A 21,576-nucleotide genomic window follows, 5' to 3' on the forward strand; every position below is an offset into this window, starting at 1 on the left:
GAACTGGAAAATTGCTGAGTGCGGCGTTAAACTATACCAATACATTCAGCTATCGAATGCTTTCCATAAGCCTAGCGGGAACGAATAGTGGGCAAGCCCACATGAATGTCATCTATTTCAAATTGTGCTATTAATCACTGGATCGTCTGGTCCAGACTCGATTATTTACAGGCTGCCGCCCATAGCTGGAATACTGGCTCTGAACAGGATAATCTACAACATATATAGTCTCCTGCTCTAAACAGGGATAATCTACAACATATATAGTCTCAAACAGGGATAATCTACAACATATATAGTCTCAAACAGGGATAATCTACAACATATATAGTCTCCTGCTCTAAACAGGATAATCTACAACATATATAGTCTCCTGTTCTAAAACAGGGATAATCTACAACATATAGTCTCCCTGCTCTAAACAGGATAATCTACAACATATATATAGTCTCCCCTGCTCTAAACAGGGATAATCTACAACATATATAGTCTCCTGCTCTCTAAACATGGATAATCTACAACATATATATAGTCTCCTGCTCTAAACAGGGATAATCTACAACATATATAGTCTCCCTGCTATAAACAATAAACAATATAACCTCAGCATGAAACACGCACCGATGTAGGTTTTAAGAAATGGCGCGTTATTATATAAAAATCGATTTTCGTCCAATAATCATGTTACTTTGTTTTTCGACATGCCAGGAAAGTCCTTTTGAAGTATTGGCTTGTCTCTGCGCAATATAAGGTCTGGTCCAAGGTGACGACAAAACCAGCAAAATACAATGACGTTCAAGAAGATATACGCTATTCCATTTTATTCGGCTTTTCGGAATAACACTATACCACGAGTTGGTCACGAATGGAACCGGAATAACACGAGTTGGTCACGAATGATGGCCATTCGTAACTACTCGCCTCTTTCCGTGACCTACCTGCCGGAATGACCCGAGTAGTTACGAATGGAATGATGACGTGTTAAAATAACCAATGGAATTCATTATTTACATACACTGCGGGACGTGGCTATAAATAGCTCTGGTATTTCCATTTTCAAGGTTTCTGTAAATAGTTGTAGATTATCCCTGGTAATAAGCGAGCCTGTAAATCAATATTGAATATGGCGATAAAAACTCGAGGCATCCATGTGATGGGATTAGACTTGAGACGGGAAGTAAACTCGTTTTTTGCGTTAGATCTTCCAGACATTGAAATCGAAAGTGAAAGTAGGATGGCAGACGACCTTTGGGCCGGGAGTGTCGCTGTCAACCGCCCTTAGCAACAGACGACAACAGCACTTCGACACATCCTGAAGATTTTCAACGTATTTCGTGAAGTCTTGTACCGTGAGTAGGTTCACTAACGTGTGTAATCAACTGGTAATGTTTACAATGGATTTGGAATCTGTATGGCGAAGATTATTGGCTAGTGACCGAGCTGAGACTGAGAAGTGGCAGACAGAAAACTTTGAAATGTTCTGTAATGTCGGTTGAAGACAACCCCGCCCAGGGTCGCCTCCCAACGAACGAACAACATTTGAATCCCATTTCTGGTGTCCTTTTCAGGAAATGAAACTCGGCATACAGATTCTAGTTTCTATATTTGCAATAATGAAATATTACCGATCTAATTTCCACCGACCTCCTTTCTCAGGACATGAAACTGAACACGGAAACTAAATATGAGCAGCCATATTGAAAAATCTGTTGTAGTCATAACTAGGCCACTTTTGTTTAAACTGAAATAACATTTGGTATTTGTGTAGTTGCCAAAGGTACTTATTCAAGTTTTAAGTTCTGTTTTTGTTTTGGGTTGTTGTTTGTTTTGTTGTTTTGTGTGTTTTTTGCCCGTTTTTTGGGGGTTGTTGTTTGTTTGTTTTTGTTTTTTTTGGGGGTGTTCCGGCTAGAATGTATTATACCGGATACCTAGCAGGGTTAGGGTTAGGGTGACAGTCCTTGAGGCCTAAAATTCACACCTAATAAATCCCACAAGGCCTAATTACAGTTTGCCCACATGACATAATTAATAAGGTATTTGGGGGCGTGAGACAAGAGTTGGAGAGGCTGATCAGTGGACGGGGTCACTATGTTAGGTTAGTTTATTTAGTAATGAGACTTGTCTACTGTGAAAACATTAAGGTTTGATAGATGAAAGCACTTACCTACTGTTAATCTTAATAAGATTAGATCTATTATTGCTGGAGGAGTATTTACATGAAGTGGATATTAATCAGTTTCCTTCTCCAACCAACATGAGAAGGCTGAAACTTGCTATAGATTAGACATATTTGACTTTATGAAGCTCAGATCAAGCGTGAGCAGTCCAGGACCGAAGTGAGACTGACAAAAGAGAGGTCATACACATGAACCAGCAAGGAGACGCCGCTATGTAGCAAGTTGACCAGGGCTTGCTGTGAGCCAAGACCAGGCTAAACACTGGCACCATCATTGTCCTGTACTACACAGACTCAGTATCCCACTTTACTTGGTGTTTGGGAACAGTGAATAACAATAAACATAAACATATCACTTTGTCACCTGTGATAATATGCTAAATAATACAGATTTTGTGGTGATAACATAATACCTAATAATATGTTGTTATGATTCCTGTGGTCAGTCCACCTTATCCAATAAAACCAGTAATACAGAAATGATAAATCACTGTTAAAATAAACATTTCACAATCATATTTGATTTTGTTGTTTCTTATGATTCACCCTTCTGTGGTCAATAATGGACCAGTCCAGCAATAATCCATCGTAATCCCATAAAACCAGTGAGGCATGAAGTCCCACATAGCCTAATGAACTGTACCTACCTAATTGAATAATTTTAGGCCCTCGTGGGACAACACCGGGTTAAGTTAGGGTTAGGGTTATTTTCGTCTCAGTTATTTTATTTTTTTCACCTTTCCGCGCTCGCATCACGTGACCTAATTAACTATGGCAGGCAGGTATCTGGTATAATGCATGTGTACCTTTTTTTCTTATCTAAAGTAACAAATATCGATCATGATCATTGACCTTCATTGTTTTACTATAATGTCCATGCCCGTTCCAAATGCATTTTTGTCTCAGTAAACAGTATCTCTTCCAAAAATGTTTGAAGAAAATGAACGTTGACACACAGGGGGCTTGCTACATAAATAAAACTGGCACCAAGGCAGTGTTCATGAATGGTGTTTCAAAGTAACATAACATTGGGTCCTGTGAGTTTCAGATGTCTGTCTGACCCACTGAAAATTCACAGGACCCATAGAATAAAATTAAAACACATTTCAGATTTAACATTTCTTATAACTGGCATTGAAATTATTAAAAAAGCGAAAATTTATAAACAGCAAACAAGTGTGACGTGCTACATATGACAACTTCAATCAAGGTCATTGTGAAATATACAGTCGGGTTGTAGACTTCCACGGACCGTCGGGCTAATCTGACGGATTTGTTTGAGACGCTTATTCGCGTGAAAACTGCAATGTATACATGGTATATATTGTCACTTAGAACTATATCATCCTTTTATATAGAGCTTAAACCCTGTCAGTGAAAATATATACCCTGATGACAGTGTTTTGCGTTTCAAGCCCCAGTTGCAGGGCATTGGCAAGTATGTTTCACATTTCACAAAGAGACACAGGAACTACCTTGAAAAAATCAGTACAATCACAAGACAATGAAGTTGAAGCGTTAACTGAATGCTGATAACCATGTGAAAATTCAGAGCATCTCAAGGGAATTCAACAATGGCATACATACCATAACATTACCATTAAAAGGTTTCAATGTTTTTAAATCAACATTTGACGTCTTTATCCGACAAGTCTTTTTCTCTTGTCCGTTCACACAAAACGATACATTGTCGGGTTTTTTACCACCAGAAAAATTAGTTTGATGAATTTGTAAACTTTAGATAACTTAAGCCGACTCCTTTCACGGACAACTTTTTTTATCCTCAAAATTTGGTTCATCTCGGCGTACGTAAACTATATATGGGTCCAGGACAAATGAAACTGAACAGACTTGATGGTCATAACAAAATCTAAGAGACAACACTGACTGACTGAGTTTGGTTTTACATCACTTTTAGCAATATTCCAGCAATATCACAGCGGGGGACACAAGAATTGAGCTTCACACATTGTACCCATGTGGAGAATCGAACCCGGTCTTCAGCATGACGAAAGCAAATGCTGTAACCCCTAGGCTACCCCACCGCCCCTCCCTCGACCGTGACGTACATGGGGACTGGGTAACGGTCCACATTGGCACAGTTTCTTCAACCTAAACAGTGTGACATTACGAAGGGTGGCTTCACATCAGATGCCGTTATTTGAAAATGCCCCCAGCAGTTATTATCTGATTGTAGTAAAGTATCCCAGCTGGGTAGACTTTTTCGGATTTTCTTATACATGGATGTATCCGCTTTAGAAGTTTCACCGTTGACGTTTCAGGTTGTCTACTGATATGTTGTTTTAGGTGTTGGTTGTTGTTGGCGTTGAAGCCGTTATTTGAACTTACCCCTGGTATTATTTGTAGTGGTGACTATTGAGGGGGGAAACAACTACTTCGATAGCAATAGTCTATTGAGACCAACTTTTGCATTGCAATATGGTTTTTTTCTCCTTAAATTGTCTCATTTGAAGTCATTTCCCAAATGAATGTATAGTTTGTATAAAATAAATACAAGTTGAAGTAGTTTCAGTCTCTTTTAACTGACAAGACACCCAGATCAAGTAAACAGTTAAAACTTAAACCTATTGTTATTCACAATTTCAAACACAAGCGCTGTTTGCTGCCATGTTAGTTTAAGAAGTAACAGGGGCAGATAACTGTGAACGAATCTGGTACTTCTTGTATTTTGCTCTGCGAGTTTATCAGCGGAAGTCAATTACTAAAGTATCGATAGTCACACATATTATCGATGCATCGATAGTTTTTCGTTTCAACCATCGTAATTGCTATCAGAGACTCAAGTTTAACAATTGCAATCTATCGATAGTTTGATGTATCATTCCAGCACTAATTATTGTGAGATTGTAATAAAGTATTCCAGCAGTGTATGCTTTTCTGTTTTGATTTTCTGGATGGTATGATGACTGATCCTATTTGATCCTGTTTTTGTGTTTTCACCTCAATATATAATCATGTCATATAACAATCTTGAATGTGATGTCTATTGACCTATGATATTAAAAACACATTTGATTTATTTGAATCTGTCAACTAAATCAAACCTCACTTTGCCATTGCTGGAAAATTCTGAAAATTTACTTAGGTAAATACCAGTATACAGTTTTTAACTTTTTAGTGTACAGCAAATGCTTATATGTATTTCTTATGCAACAATGAAGTTCTGTTCGTATCCTTAAAACAGCGTTGACCCATTAGTTTTTTAGGAAATTAAATTTGCATGCAGTACAGCAACTAATACTCCCTTGCTGTAGCCAATGTTTCATGACATAAACCTACACGTTATATGTCATCATTCACTGGGTGGTCAGTTAATGATTTTATAACAAGTATAATTAGTGGTAGTCTGGTAGCACCACTCAGACTACCCAACAAAGGTTTCCATGTAGCATTTCTCATGTCTGGAGTATATACTCAACATGATAAATAAAGGTCTGATGTGGCAAATGTATTACATGTTATGTAATATGTGCATGGAAATGCAGCAAGAGTAATTATCAGCTGAGTTAAAAAAACAAGTATCGTTCAAAGGATTGACTGATAACATGCTGATTGATTAATAACATTTAACTTGCACAGCAGATTTGTCAAAAGGTAACTTACACTGAATACTGTCGTAAAGTGCCTGTGTAAAAAAACAATGTCCTTCCATCAAAGGATTAACCACCAATATGTTGATTGATTGCTCTTTGTTGTCTACCATATATGACCGTCTATAAGACGACCCCCAAACTTGACCCTTAAAATCAGTGTCAAAATGTTATGTTTCGTGCATAAGTCGATCCCCCGCGATGGGTCCTAATCGCGGCAAACACAGACCACAGACAACTGGCAGTTACCAATAATTATAACTTTGGTCCACATTACTCAAAGAATTCATTGTCATATATATTGTGTCTACTTACGGATCGAAACGAAGTATATTTTACATAAAAACTGTAAATAAAATTACACAATGCTAGGATATATTTCTTTGGGTTAAATAATAGTATTCTGTATTATATTTTACTGACGACTGCGTCAGAATTCATCCCGTTATATTATTGTGCATGTTTGAACTTGTTCGCCGGGAAACGTGCACAGCTGATTGCTATTTCCAGCTCAAATACACACGGTAATCTTAATTAATTTATAGAGCAAAAACTGTAACTAAAATTACACAATGCTAGGGTATATTTCTTTGGGTTAAATAATGGTGTTCTGTATTATATTTTACTGATGACTGCGTCAGAATTCGTCCCGTTATATTATTGTGCATGTTTGAACTTGTTCGCCGGGAAACGTGTGCACAGCTGATTGCTATTTCCGGCTTTGTGTACGAGACAAATACGCACGGTAATCTTAATCCCTGCAAATAATACAATGCCCAGCAAAAACAACTTATACTAGTAACTTAAAAGGTAAATAATCTTGTCTAGTGATGTTTAATAGCAAATTTGACGTCTCTACTGACAAAGTCGTCTTCTGTTGTTTGTTCACGCGAAGTGATACGATGTTGTTTTCTTACCCCTTGAAAAAAGTTTGACGAAAGCGTAACTCATGGATAAGACGACCCCCTTATACAGACTGCTTTTTTTGGTCCTCAAAATTCGGCTTATGGACGGTCATATACGTTACTTGCACTCATCATGTATCAACTACCAGTACAACAACCATAATCACCTGTCAGTAAATAAAGAGATGTTTAGAGTTCAGTTGAAAGTAACTAAATCAATGGTGGACATTGATAAAATAAGATTTAGCTGTCATATGTGCTATCTTGGGTGACCAATGAAGCTATACACCAATGGGGAAAACCTGAAACAGTCACATGACCAATTGAGAAACTGTCTCTAGTTAAAGTGGAATCTGTCTATTACGGACTGGCCTGGAACTGCCTCATTTGTCCGGATTGTAAAGTAGTTCGGATTAGACAACTTTCATCAGCTACCGTAGGCACTGCCACGATGAGTTACCTCCCTTCATTGTTAAGGACATGCAACAACTTGAATAGTTCTTTTTGTTTTTTATTTATACTTAGTAAATATGTTATTTTTCCTTATCCTGACTCATGATCTATGCTTGTCTCCCTTTCCTATGCGAATGGTAGTGGAACACTTGAATCCTTTGTAGTTCCCTAAAACAGACGTAAGAGTACACTCACCCACGAGTTACCACCCTTTTGCCCTTTTCCGCGCAGTCATGTGACCAGCCTCACTTGTCACTCTCTCCCTTTTTGCCCAAGCGAATGGTTGGGCGAGCACTGGAGTCCCGTATACGGCATTATATCCTTTTTATTTAGATCCTATTTATTAAAATTACGCTCGGTATGGTATTTGGCTATATTTAACTTGTATTATATGTAAACAAATTGAAGAAATTAATTGTATTTGTGACATATTTTCATTGTGATGTAACTTGTTTACATTTCATGAAATGTTGCAGTGTTTGCAGGCACAGGCTAGCCGTGGCTGATCCTTCCCATGCCCTTTGTGCATTAAGCGATGTTCTTCCACCTTGCGTTGTACATATTGCATTGGTTTATCAAATTTACAATTTAATCAATATTTGTCTTATATCTATAGACGTGCCATGGATCGGGTGAGGAAGTCATCACAAGTCACGGCTGATAAATCTGGAGATCAGCCTGCTAACCGTATGTTGCTTGCTACAGCAGAAATTCATAATACTAGTGCTATGTCGAGTACGTTGCAGGGGCAGTCGTCTGTTACAGGGTTGAAGAAGAGATCTGCTACGACGGAGTTGACACCAGTTCAAAGTAAGAAGAAGACTTTGTCTTCATCTACATCGCAGAGAACATCTGTAGCTAGATCGGAGTCTAAATCTACACGACCCAGTATGTCAACACGCCACACGTCTCCTGCAACTCATCAGCGTTCACTTAATGCTTCATCAACACTGCATCAGCTTCAGTCAGCACAGAACTTCAATCCAGGTGAATTCATGAGACAATTCACTAACCAAATGATGGCCATGTTGGAGCGTAGGTTCAAGGAAGAAGGCTCGACGACAGAACCTCTCATCTGCTGACAATGTTCGCAAACCCTCTGACCTGCGTGGAACCTGCTACACCTCTCAGATCTACATCGGAAGATTACGTTGGCGAATGTCTACATTCGCGAAGGTCATCTCAGTCTGATGACTCTGTCATCATGGAAGAAGATGGAAGGCTGGCGAAGGCTACCAACACTTCGAGATCTCCGCCTACGAACCCACAATGCTCGAGAACACCTAAGGATCAATCTCCAAGACCAAGCCACTCTAGATCGAGATCACACATCTCCCATGGGCGTTCGCGAGGACCAAGTTTTCAAAGGCAGTATTCGCGAGAGGAGTACTTCGTAGGGATGGATCCGCGAGACAGATGTTCGCTAAAAGATGCATCCGCGAGACAGGTTCGCGAAGAGATGATTCACCAGACAGAGGCTCATGAAGAGATGTATCATGACACAGAGGTTAGCAAAGGGATGAATCACATGACAGGCGTTAAGCAAAGGGAATTTAGAAATAGAAGTTCGCGAAAGGATGATTCTAGAGATGGAGGTTCGAAGGGATGACTCAAAGGATAGAGGTTCTTGAAAGCAAGGTTCGCAGAAGGGCGATTACGTGGAGGCATAGTTCTCACGGACCGAGATTTATCTGATGAACAAGGTGACTTCGTCTTCCCAGACTCAGAGGTTACAGCTTGGATAGCCAATGGATTGAAATTAGAGTCTCCTTTTAAGGATGTGGATGAAGTCTACACATATAAGATGTGCAACAACGACTTTGACTCGGTGACTATTCCTCGATTGAACCTATATCCAAGGTACCTTCTAACCTATGTACGGTTTTTTAGAAAACGACCAAGTTCAAGAATCAGCATCTGCCATCCTTTAATGTGAGGAAATTCCCATTACATCACATGGATTATAAAAGCCCCAAATCTAGATACTAACATGAAGTTAGTCAACAACTCTCGGAACAAGATATCCAAAGTGGATGATAAGAAGTTGGCCCAACTTGATACTGTGACAAGAAGATCGGCTTCTTCCGGCTTAGCCAGATCCAGAGCAATCAATGAGGCATTGATTAACAAGTTCCAGAACCCCCACTGGGAGGAGGATAGGATGATACTATCAGCTCTGCTCACTCAGAAGAAGGACCAGTACTTTATATCGGACCATCTGGCCTCTCGTCGGTAGAGTCTCACATTATTTACGGAGACAAGGTCTACTGGCATCTTGTTCGTGGTATGACAGATTTACCCAACTGCTGCTTAGAGCTCCGTGGGAGGCGCCTACTATCTTCGGAGGCGAGATAGATGATGCAGCTAAGGAAGCTACTCACAATACAAGGGAAGTCATGATGATTAAGTCTATAGATACTCTAGCCAACGTCATTCATCATACTTCATAGAAGTACAACAGCAAGTCGAAATATTCCGGCATCCAGAAGGCTAAGGAGAAGAAGTACTCCAGCTTCACAGGCGGGAAAAGTTCCTTTCTTCGCCCATCCGGAAACTACAGAGGGAACACAGGGAGAGGACGTACTCCCAGAGGATCCAGAGGAGCTCTACGTTGATATTGGGGTTCGGAATGACTGGAGTCTTCCACCCCCAGCTGTTCCTTTTAAAACCATCGACAGTGGACGTCTACAAAGGTACTGGGAAAATTGGGGAATAGTAGAGGATGAGTACTGCAAGAAGGATACAGATTGCAGCTCAAGGCCACACCGCCGTTAACTCTCAGACCGATGGTCTTCGATTACGCAGATTAGCAGGCAGACAAGTTGCAAGAAGCCATCAACTCACTTCTAATCAAGAATGCGGTGGAGAGAAAAGATCAACATCATCTCACGCCAGTCTTCTACTCCCCAATTTTCGTAGTACCCAAGAAGAATTCCAAAGAGAAATTCAGTTTGATTTACAACATGCACAAATTCAACAAGGACTATCTACTGAAACCAGACAGGTTCAGAATGATCCACCTATTCAACTACTCGTCCGTCCAGCAGATTACATGGCCAGCATAGACCTTCAGGATGCAAATCTGCACATCCCCATACATCCGGAATCAAGGAAATATCTACGATTCCTATTCAGAGGTCAGCACTTCCAATGGAACATTCTACCGTTTGGAATATCTTCGGCTCCGTGGCTATTCACGCGAATAACCAAGCCTATAGTCCTCGCAGTGCCTTTTACCTGGATGACGGCATACAGGTTCATCAAAGTGCCAGTCAACTCAGACTACAGCTGATGGCTGGTGAACCGAATGAAGTCAAGAGTTGGAACCAAAACAAGATCTTCAATTTCTGGGGATAAGATATATCACAACGCAGAATCATATTGTCGTCTCAGAAGATCGTTGGGTCAAGATACAAGCCATGATTTCCTCAAGCAGTCATGTCTCCATTAACACTACGAACATGGCAATGTCTACTCGGTCTACTAACCTCAGTACAGGACTTGACTCGCACAGGAATATTGCAACTACGTCCGCTGCAACATTTCCTGGCAAAACATCTGGACAGCGTCGACCCTATCTCACTACCAGACAACCTCAAGAGATACCTGCTTTGGTGGACCCACATGTCGAATGTCTGCGGAGGGACCTATTTACAAGAGCCGGCCTTCGACACACATCTCTACGTAGACTCATCGATACAAGCTGGGGTGCACATCTCATCAATCAAGTTGCATCAGGAAAGTGGTCCAAAACAGAGCATGGTCAAGCTCGCTGATCAACAGAATGCTGATGGTCCATACGGACAACTCTACAGTGGCATTCTCCATAAATCGGCAAGGATCTACAAGATCGCCAAGCCTACTTCAGCTCACTTCCAGTTGTTTGACATCACAGAGGAGGCAAACATCTGGATAAAGGCGTGTCATATACCAGGAGCCAAGAACGTACTAGCAGACGCTCTTTCCAGACCACTGCACCCATCACCTACGGAATGGATGCTGCATCCAGAAGCATTCCAGCTCATCATAAAGGAAATTGGATCCCCATGTATATACCTGTTTGCCAGGAGGTTCAACGAACAGCTACAGACATTTGTCTCACCAGTTCCAGATCCTCAAGCCTGGGCAACAGATGCACTGAGCATATCTTGGGAAGGACTAAACGCTTACGCGTTTCCACCCCCGATATTACTACCGAAAGTACTGTTGAAGATTAAACGGACGCAGACTCTACAACTGTCTTTGGTCGCACCTTACTGGCCAGCGAGAGCATGGTTCCTAGACCTAATAGAAGATCTCGTAAGTCCAACCCTCAAGTTACCAGAATGGCCGAACCTACTTAGAAATCCACACACCAAGCAAGTCCACAGGAACCGTATACTGTTCCAGGTACACATGTGGACCGTATCAAAACCTGTCTGAAGGAAAGAGGATACTCCACCAGAGCAGCAAAGGCAGTAACCTTAGCATTGCACAGATCCACTCGTAACTTGTATGACGACAAGTGGCAGAAGTTTGAGACATATGCAAGGCAGAAAGGCTTCACAGCTATTAAAGCTACTCATCCTCAAGTGGCGGAATATCTATGTCATCTTAGATATACTAGACATCTGAAAGGTTCGACATTATCCACATATCTGGCAGCCATCAGTACAGTTATCACTATGAAGTCAGGCATCAAGTCGACGAAAGTACCAGAATTACTTGTTCTGCTGCGATCTTTTAAACTGGAAGACCAGCAAGAGACATTCAGAGCACCGCCTGGGATCTGAATGTAATTCTGCATCATCTCATGAAGCTTATGCCTACAAACCTCTAGAACAGACTACCTTCAAGTTGCTTACACAGAAGACTCTGTTCCTGCTTGCCTTAGCCACGGCATTTCGAATGTCTCTGATACATGCACTGGACTTTGGACGAACTAGATTCGACACGGGGCACCATGCTGCAGTACATCTAGAACTCAGATGGGATTTATTGCCCAGAATCAGTTCCATCGCACCAGCGCTATCTCACGATCCTCGGACCAGAGGATGCGCAGGACTTATCCTTGTGTCCTGTCAGAGCCCTGAAGATATATCTTCAAAAGACTAAAACAAGGAGAAGAAAATTCAAAAGCCTATTCATCCCAAGTATCTACAGAGACATCAGTAGAAGTCTTAAGAACGACAATATCATTCTGGATGAGAGCCGTTACATTGAGAACCTACAAAGCAGCAGGACTAGAACCTCCAAGAGCTTCCAACCCACACGAAGTCAGACCACTGGCGTCAACACTAGCTCTGCATGGAAATTGCTCTATATCATCAATTATGGAGGGCTGCTTTTGGAAGTCGGATATGGTGTTTGCCAACCACTACCTCTGAGACATAGCCACCGAAGACATCTCCGGCATTCACCAGTTTGGGCCTTTCGTTGTAGCACAGCAACTAACGGTTCCACAAAGGCGTTGAGTTGGAAATTTCACCCTTTATCACGTGGACTTGTTGATAACTTTTACTAAGGAAAAGTATTAGTTTGAAAGTCCAGGAGCACAGTCTAGGCCAGACTAGCATGAGTGATTAAGACTGTACGGGTAAAGATCTTACCTGTACATTAAGGGGTCGCAACTCAATTATGATAAAGATCTTAACATAATCTATGGGTTGTTATAGATAACTAGTAAGAAAAAGATACTAGAATATCTGAAGCCATATGAATCTACAAGATTCAACTTGTCTGAGATGGAAGTAAGACAAGAAAGTGGTCCCCCGAGTTATAATGGAAGTTGGAAGAATACAGGATCTAGGAAATGCCGTTACGCAGTTCCCATGGGAGGGATACAGAACGTATCTAAGGACAGCTGATGAATCCAGGAAGTGGCTTGACCAACCACCAATCCGAAGGATTCTATAAGCAGAGATCATGAGTCAGGATAAGGAAAAATATGTAATTTTTCAAGTAAAATTGATATTTTATACTTATCCTGACTCATGAGGACAAGCCCTCCCAACCTCCCCGTTGGAAACACTTTGGATTTCACAGTAGGTCCAGGTTCATGGGCAGGAAATCAGGAGAGAGTGACAAGTAAGGCTGGTCACATGACTGTTTACGCGGGAAAAGGGAGGTAACTCGTGCGTGAGTGTACTTTTATGTCCGCTTTAGGGAACTACAAAGGATTCAAGTCTTCCACTACCATTCGCATAGAAGAGGGAGATAAGCAAAGATCATGAGTCAGGATAAGTATAAAATATCAATTTTACTTTAAAAATTACGTTATTTTTGTTTTTATTCATTTGTTGCAGCATTCAGCAGAATCATTCCACGTCATTTCATTTCGCCATGAAGTTCTTCGATGAGACAACAATATACACATAAGGCATGTGTGTGCATATGAATCACGTTGGTAATCTATAAAATGTCTAGACATTACAGTCATGTTATAAATTCACTGAAGCAGATCCTGTACTTTTTATAAAGTTCCAAAATGCGTAAAATATAATGATGAATTCATTCGGATTATAAGACAAAAATATAAAGATGTATTTGACTTCAGGGTTCTTTTCAGTCGTAACATTTTGTATCACTGGCAGATAAGGTTTAACTTCATATTGTGTTCATTTGTTATCATAATAATGAAAATGGAAATATTAATGAGTGACAAGTCTGTTTTATAGCATAATTAGATACTCCATTATTTTCACAGATAGTGCTTGTTGACAAAAGAAGCTAAGTTGTGATGGCCAGCCACGATAAGGACAGTGGACATCTGGTCTTGGCCACTTCCAGACGAAAGTCTGAAGACAACATGGCCACTTCCAGTGGGCAACCTGGAGGTCTGGTGGCCCCATCCAGTGAACAGCCTGAAGGTTGGTTGGCCCCATCCAGTAAGCAGCCTGAAGGTCGGGTGGCCCTTTCCAGTGGGCAGCCTGAAGTTCGGGTGGCCCCTTCTAGTGGGCGGCCTGAAGGTCGGGTGGCCCCATCCAGTGGGCGGCCTGAAGGTCGGGTGGCCCCATCCAGTGGGCAGCCTGAAGGTCACAAGGGCACATCAAGATTGAGAGGTGACTTGCCTGTTTCTGAAGTTGACATATCCAGTTCAGATGAGGAATACCTTACTGCAGAGGATGACTCTGGTAGCAGCAGAGTCAGTTCAGACGAGGAACATGAAGGTCGCTTGGTACTCGCAGGTTCAGCTGAGCATGAGGAGGTTCTTGAGCTGGAGAACCAAGCAATCACTCTGAGTACAGGTGGGTGTCATTGTTGGTTTGATGAACATTCTCGAAGTTGGGGAGTAAAATATTTTAACACAACTGTAAGGATGACAACTTCTTGTTTATTGCATAGAGGCTAGAGCAATGTTGCAATGTTGATTCATACACTGTAGCTAAAAGTGACTACAAACAGCCAAGACAGACAGCAAATCAGCCATCACAGATCACCAACAAAATTTCCTTATCCAGTTTAACTAAGTCGAAATCCTGTCTCCTATCCACTGAGAAATCAGGAATCCACGAAAAAAAAACTTTGAATGCTATTGAACTTTGCCATCACAAACCCTTGATTTACAGATACCCAGGATACTCATATATATATAAAGTTTGGTTTGAAGATCTGATTTATAAACTAGAAAAAATAGGGGTTTCAGGCTCTTTACTGAAATGGTTATTTGCAAGACAGAAAACAACAAGTTGTTATAAATGGATTTCAATCTCATTTCCTCAGTGTTAATGCAGGAATACCTCAAGGTTCCGTTTTAGGCCCATTATTATTCCTGATATAACGATTTAGTTGTTAACATTGATTTATTCGCTGATGACACATCCCTTTTTATTATTGTGTAATATAGATGTGGAAAATGAAATCCATTTTTTACTTGTATGTCCTTTGTATAAAGATTTGTGTACGAAATATATGGCTGAATATTATCTATGTAAGCCACCTACATTAGCATTTAAACTACTTTCATCAACTGACCAGCATGTAATAATAAAGCTGTCATACTATATCAATTATGCTCTTATTAAACGTAACAATCTGATAAAAAGTTTTGTAGGTCCATCGTATTTCACTACTTGTACATAATTTACTGCCTGTATCATGATTTGCTGTTTGAATCACTACCGTATATGACCGTCTATAAGCCGAACTTTGAGGACCAAAAAAAGCAGTCTGTAATTACTACTTATTGCACCATATGTATAATGTATATGTATAACTCCAATGTATATGGGCCGGAGGCCTTTTGTACAATAAACATCTTTGACTTTGATAACCCTGATGTTACTGCTACTTACCTCAATCATGACTTAGAACAAATTGTTAATTGGGCTAGAGATTGGAATGTCGTTTTCAATCCTAACAAAACCGAAAGCATATTATTTTCACACAAACAACCACCCAGTAGACTTCCTGATCTTCACATGAATAATATCAACATTAAAGTAGTTTCCCATCATAAACATCTTGGTTTAACATTGCAAAGCAACTGTAATTGGTACCAATCCATTCTATTACTTTATTGGGAATTGATTTGTAGATAGCTTCCGCAAATATGTACGTGTTCGGGAGAGGCATTTATATAAGCCCACTGAGCTTGTTTGCCATTCACCTTTCTTTCTCTTGAAATAAAATATGTTTAAAACATTACGAGACTCTATCATAGCACACTATCACCCTGTTTTAAGTACTTAATCCATCCTGTTTACTGGCTTCATTACTTTTTCTGTTTGTTGTCATTAATACCCACCTGGTCTCATCTAATTATGTCTGGTGTCCTCCGCCGTGATGTTGCTGGAATATTGCTAAAAGCGGTGTAAAACCAACTCAGTCAGTCAGTCATCTAATTATGTGCCACTTGTGATTAAATTACATGCTGTTGTTAATGTTAATCTGCCGTTTGTCAGAACATACTATGTATATATGTATACTTATGATCACTTGTTTGTAGTCACTTTCTGCCTAATAACAGTGTAACAATCGACATAGAAACACCACTGTAAGCAAACACAAGAAGTTGTCATCTATAAAGTTTTATGCTTCATTCTTGGTGTCACGTTGTACTGGGCCTCCATTTTGTCACCCTGATTTTGTTTATTTCAAATAAAATACTCCTAGGGGCATTATTCAAAATGTAATGCATAAACAAAAACTGAATTGTTTGAGGTATCTTATTTGTGTAATTACACGGAATTTTGGATCAAGCACCGATTCAAACAGTAATTTGAATTTCATTCAGATTGACATTTTTGTCATGGGAACTTAATCTTGATGTCTTTCTACCCTGTTTTTATTTACTTTACTTGTTCAAAGCTGTCAATATTGTGTTCCAATTTCAAATGGAAACATTTCTATTTTCACCAATTAATATTGATTGCCACAACGGCTTGTTTAAGTGAGAAATACAGGCTTTAATATCAAACTCTTCTTCACCGAAACTGACATATTGTTCAAATATTTGATGTTCTTAGCCTCTTTTTTACAAAGGAGTAATGATTTGATTTTAAAAATCTCAAAATGGTTGCAATATTGTCCGAAGTTCAATATATGAAATCACTTAAATATCCAAATGTCTACCACATGCCAAGTTTAACAGGATTTTCTTTCTCGAAAACATCCTCTTGTATATCTAAAGGCGGCTATTTAATCCCATTGTATCCATTCTGTTACAAATGTTATAAATACTGGACCCATTTGCAAACAAGGCTTTGTTTCTGATATGACATCACAGTTTCTTGCAGTACAAACTTCACACAAAATGCATCTTGGTAATGAGAAATTACAGAAAAAACTGCCCCATGTAAACTTAGGAGATCGTGATACCAGTGATTCAGATTTGGTTCCTATCATACTTACCAGTGATTCAGATTTGGTTTGTTTCATGCTCTGATATTTAATATATATCATTGTTTACCAGTGATTCAGATTTGGTTCCTAACTTCCTATTGTCCTTTCAGTTTGTACATGCTCTTATATTTAATACACATCATTGTTTAGATTGGTATATGCCTCCTTAAGGAAGGGCATTGAAATGACAAGGTTCTGGGCTGCCTTGTTTTCAGCTAATGCCAATCAAGCAGATGATTGTTGAGCAGCTCAACAACTTTCTCGCATACAAGTAGCTAGACCCTTTGATTTCACAGAGTGTAGTAGAATGTCTCTACTTCTTGAACTAAATGTGAAGAATCTTACCCTGATTCATGATGAACAAGTTTTGATCATCAACTATTGTTATCAGTTGGTAAGTTTTATAATCAAGAGAAGACCAGATCGATTGAGCTGGATCTTTAGAATGATGTTCATCAAACTCTTAAGCTCTGCAACAGTATTAAATAGTTTATTCAGTGTGGAAAGAAAACTCCATGGTTACCATGGTTACTGATGATTCCTCCTGTTTGGTGTTGACAGGTGAAAAGCGTTCAGGGAATGCCCAAGTTGCCAACACTCTCAACATCATCACTGGAGGGGCAGGACAAGGAACACTGGGGAGAGGTGAGTGTTGATGGAGGAAGGGTCAGGATCTTGTTCAAAACTATTTGGCGTTTACACACCTGTGACCCGAGAGAAAAGTTCACATACTGTGGAATTCTTTTGTGCAAATCGATCATGTGAAATTTTGCCATTTTCCTCACAAGCTAGGAGGTTTTCATTGCTTTCAAATCATTCACACTATGATGAACCCATCCAAATTGACATTCAGTTCTTAATGAATAATGTTGTGTATGGTTACCTAGGAACAAGTCTGAATGAAGACAGTTGTCACTCAAGCTGTTTATTTTCCTATACCGTAAATGACCGTCTATAAGACGACACCATGGATAAGACAACCCCCAAACTTGACCCTTAAAATCAGTGTCAAAATGGTATGTTTCGTGCATAAGTCGATCCCCCGCGATGGGGTCCTAATCGCGGCAAACACAGACCACAGACAACTGGCAGTTACCAATAATTATAACTTTGGTCCACATTATTCAAAGAATTCACAGTCTTATATATTGTGTCTACTCACGGATCGAAACGAAGTGTAGTTGACAGAAAATGCATAATATATTTTGCTTCTCTAAATATCATATTTATTGTAGCAACAAACTGGCTTGCTTATTTTACCCCATTCAACAATCACGACCTGATTACCGCCTCGTTTTCCATTGACTGCTAGTTTACAGTAACATCGGTAAAAATGTGTGAATTTAAATGGCTTCCGTATTTTACCCCATTCCATGTGCGTACAACTTTTGCTTACCACGTTCATGCGGGTCCTTATAACCTTAGTGATGATTTTATGTACAGTGAGACCTCGGATATCCGGACACATTCATTTTTACGTAAATCGTCCGGATAATTGAATATCCGGATATCTGGATTTTTGGATTTCATACACCTCAAGGAAAATCCAAAATGTTTATGATCATCAAGCGTTTATTGTACATGTATGGACATTCAAAAACAGCATCACAACAAAACAATTATACCTTTACAATTATTCAGTTTTGAAAAAGTCTTTCATTGAGGACTGCTTACACTGGGTGCCCCTCCTTTGCAACACGACGGACAACATTTTGTCCAGGTTTTCACGGTCGCCATTGTTCTCAAAGTAGCTGAGTAGGCCTTCGTACTATTATTAAAGCTTACTTTGGGATTTTGTTCTTCGTAAAGACATATCTCTTTCTTTTCCTTGGCTGTCACTGCGTAGCGCTTGCGTTTAGTAGGTTGACTAGCCATTTGTGATCAATTGAAAGACCGACTGACTTGAATATTGACGCACTGCACTTTTATTGCTTTGACTGAATAAACAACTTAACAGTTAGAACTCAATGGTTAACTCAGTGTCAGCTAGGCCTTCTAATCACCACCAATACCTTGATTATCATTAATCCGGATTAGCCGACCATGTCTCGTGTCAAAACACGTGGGACTCTCGCACTTCCCTTCACACGGTTAGCGGTAGATCAAAGCTTCGGTGCGGATAGGTGAGTCAATTTGGTGTTGATTTAGCCGGTTTGTTTGTAAAATGTACCGTCCGGAAACGGAAACCGAATATCCGTTATAGACAGTCACTTTTATAACGTAAGAGATTGGTTTTTACTAAAAATTGACCGGAAGGCGAGGTTTCCGGATATCTGGGGTCCGGGTATCCGAGGTCTCACTGTATTTTACATAAAAACTCTAATTAAAATTACATAATGCTAGGATATATTTCTTTGGGTTAAATAATAGTATTCTGTATTATATTTTACTGATGACTGCGTCAGAATTCATCCTGTTGTATTATTGTGCATGTTTGAACTTGTTCGCCGGGAAACGTGTGCACAGCTGATTGCTATTTCCGGCTCAAATACACACGGTAATCTTAATCCCTGCAAATAATACAATGCCCAGCAAAAACAACTTATAACTTAAAAGGTAAATAATCTTGTCTAGTGATGTTTAATTGCAAAATTTGACGTCTCTACTGACAAAGTCGTCTTCTGTTGTTTGTTCACGCGAAGTGATACGATGTTGTTTTCTTACCCCTTTAAAAAAGTTTGACAAAAGCGTAACCCATGGATAAGACGACCCCCTTCTATAGACTGCTTTTTTGGTCCTCAAAATTCGGCTTATAGACGGTCATATACGGTATTAAAAAAAAAATAGGTTCAAATGTTCCATTGATACTTAAATGTCATTTCCAATATTACGATGTTTCTTTTGTCGTTCAGTATATTAGTTATTTGATTTCCTTGAACAATTCATTTAGACATAAACAAACATTTTTGTACAATATATACGTTTCTTGCACTCATCATGTATTAACTACCAGTACAACAACCATAATCACCTGTCAGTAAATAAAGAGATGTTTAGTGTTCAGTTGAAAGTACTGTGGCAGCGTTCTAGATGATGTTGTTATCTCTCAAACCTAAAGACTAAAAGGTTCCAACCACAATGAAATAGGTAATTATTTTGTCAATTAATGTTAACATCCTAGTATTTCCTGGTGTGGTAAACAGTTTTTGTATTCCTTCAGATACCCTTGATTTGCGCACAGATGAAGCAAGGAAGATTTTTGCTCCAACTGAAGCCTACAGAAAAGTGAAACAGAAGTTGAAGGAATTTGGTCATGTGACTATCTGTGGTGCTTCAGGAGAAGGCAAGACAACAATGGCTCTGATGCTGGGTTCACAGTATAGACAAAGGAGTCACGAGAAGTTGTGTTTGTGGACAGCCTTAAGAAGTTTGACTTTGACCGCGATGTCTTAGTACTTACTCAAGAGTATTTCTGATTGTGGATGATTTGTTTGGTACAGTTGGAGTATCTGCTAATACTTCACAGGTTAAAACTTTCTGAACAATCTTCTCCCCATTTAGAACAAAAGCAGAGAACAGAGAGAAAAGGTCAGAATTGAGTGAAAACAGTGATGCTGGTGAAAATCCAGAAAGAAAATGCAAAATTTAAAAGAATCTCAAACAAAGGATATTCATGTTGTCTTCACATCAAAATCATACAATTTCCATGATGGACTTGCAAAACTGCAGTATGAGGGTTTCAAATTGTTCAAGGGTCAAACAGTAGTGGACTTAACTACACACAAGAAATATTGGCTTTCTGACAAAGAGAAAAAGTCAATATTTGAACGACATAAACATGCTTGTGGTGACTGCTCTGTGCAACATATTCCAGATTACAGTGAGCTAGAAAGCTGTTCCAATATCTTTGGATTCCCTCTTATTTGTAAACTTTGTTTTGAATTTTCATCCTTTTTTAAAAATGCAAAGTCATTATTCAAGGAACCGCTGTTTTATCTTAGGTTAGAACTAAAGCAGTTACTTGAAGACAGAAATGATAGATCGGCCATTTTGGTTCTGATGCTGCTGTGTGAAGACAAATTGAACCTGACCACGTTAGACAGTGGAGATGAAGACAAGGAAATGGACAGGATGGTCAAAACTGTTCAAGACCTGATGCCAAATGCTACACGTTCAGGCATGTACAAAGCCGCTAAAAGTTTGAGAGGTACATTCTTCACAAGAGGAGACACTGTTGGCTTTGCCCATTCTTCAATTATTGATGCTTGTGCCTGTGCTATGTTCAATATCAGTCCAGTCTTTGTTTTGAAGAACTGTAGTGATGACTTTCTGTTTGAAAGAGTACAAGGTGAAAAAGTTGAAGAAACAACAGTTGATGACCATCTCCATCTGATATATGTCTCAGATAATTATGATGACCTACTTACCACAAGGTTTGCACATTCTATTAAACAAGGAAAGTTTTCTCAATCAGTCACACATCCTGTTCTCAAACGAGACACAACAGCGTTCAAACTGCTGAACAAACTTCAGTGTGATGGGACAAAGCACCACCATCATCATAATCAAACTGATTCTAAAGATGAACTTTGGTTTCACAGAAGAGAGAAAGGAAAATGTTTTCTGTACTGGGCTGTTCTTGGACATAATGCATGTCTAGTTACAGATG

General features: G+C 39.6%; 1 protein-coding gene across 1 annotated transcript; it reads left to right on the top strand.

Annotated features, from left to right (window-relative positions):
- Positions 1–1,287: 1,287 nt before the first annotated feature.
- On the top strand, positions 1,288–21,300 carry LOC124277380. Its single transcript, XM_046713051.1, has 7 exons — positions 1,288–1,349; positions 13,430–13,507; positions 13,831–14,371; positions 17,529–17,612; positions 20,128–20,313; positions 20,983–21,114; positions 21,248–21,300. Exons 3-7 carry the CDS (start codon positions 13,864–13,866, stop codon positions 21,298–21,300), a joined length of 963 nt encoding a protein of 320 aa, XP_046569007.1. The 5' UTR covers positions 1,288–1,349; positions 13,430–13,507; positions 13,831–13,863.
- The last annotated feature ends 276 nt before the right edge of the window (positions 21,301–21,576 follow it).

Source organism: Haliotis rubra, unplaced genomic scaffold, assembly GCF_003918875.1.
Source record: "Haliotis rubra isolate DU_JTF1 unplaced genomic scaffold, ASM391887v1 Scf2202, whole genome shotgun sequence".
Taxonomy (NCBI): Eukaryota; Metazoa; Mollusca; class Gastropoda; order Lepetellida; family Haliotidae; genus Haliotis; species Haliotis rubra.

Coding starts and splice junctions, on each gene's coding strand:
- LOC124277380 (XM_046713051.1), top strand. CDS start 13,864: ATGGCCAGCCACGATAAGGACAGTGGACATCTGGTCTTGGCCACTTCC. Junction 14,372..17,528: donor AGCAATCACTCTGAGTACAG/GTGGGTGTCATT, acceptor TGGTGTTGACAG/GTGAAAAGCGTTCAGGGAAT. Junction 21,115..21,247: donor AGCCGCTAAAAGTTTGAGAG/GTACATTCTTCA, acceptor TCTGTTTGAAAG/AGTACAAGGTGAAAAAGTTG.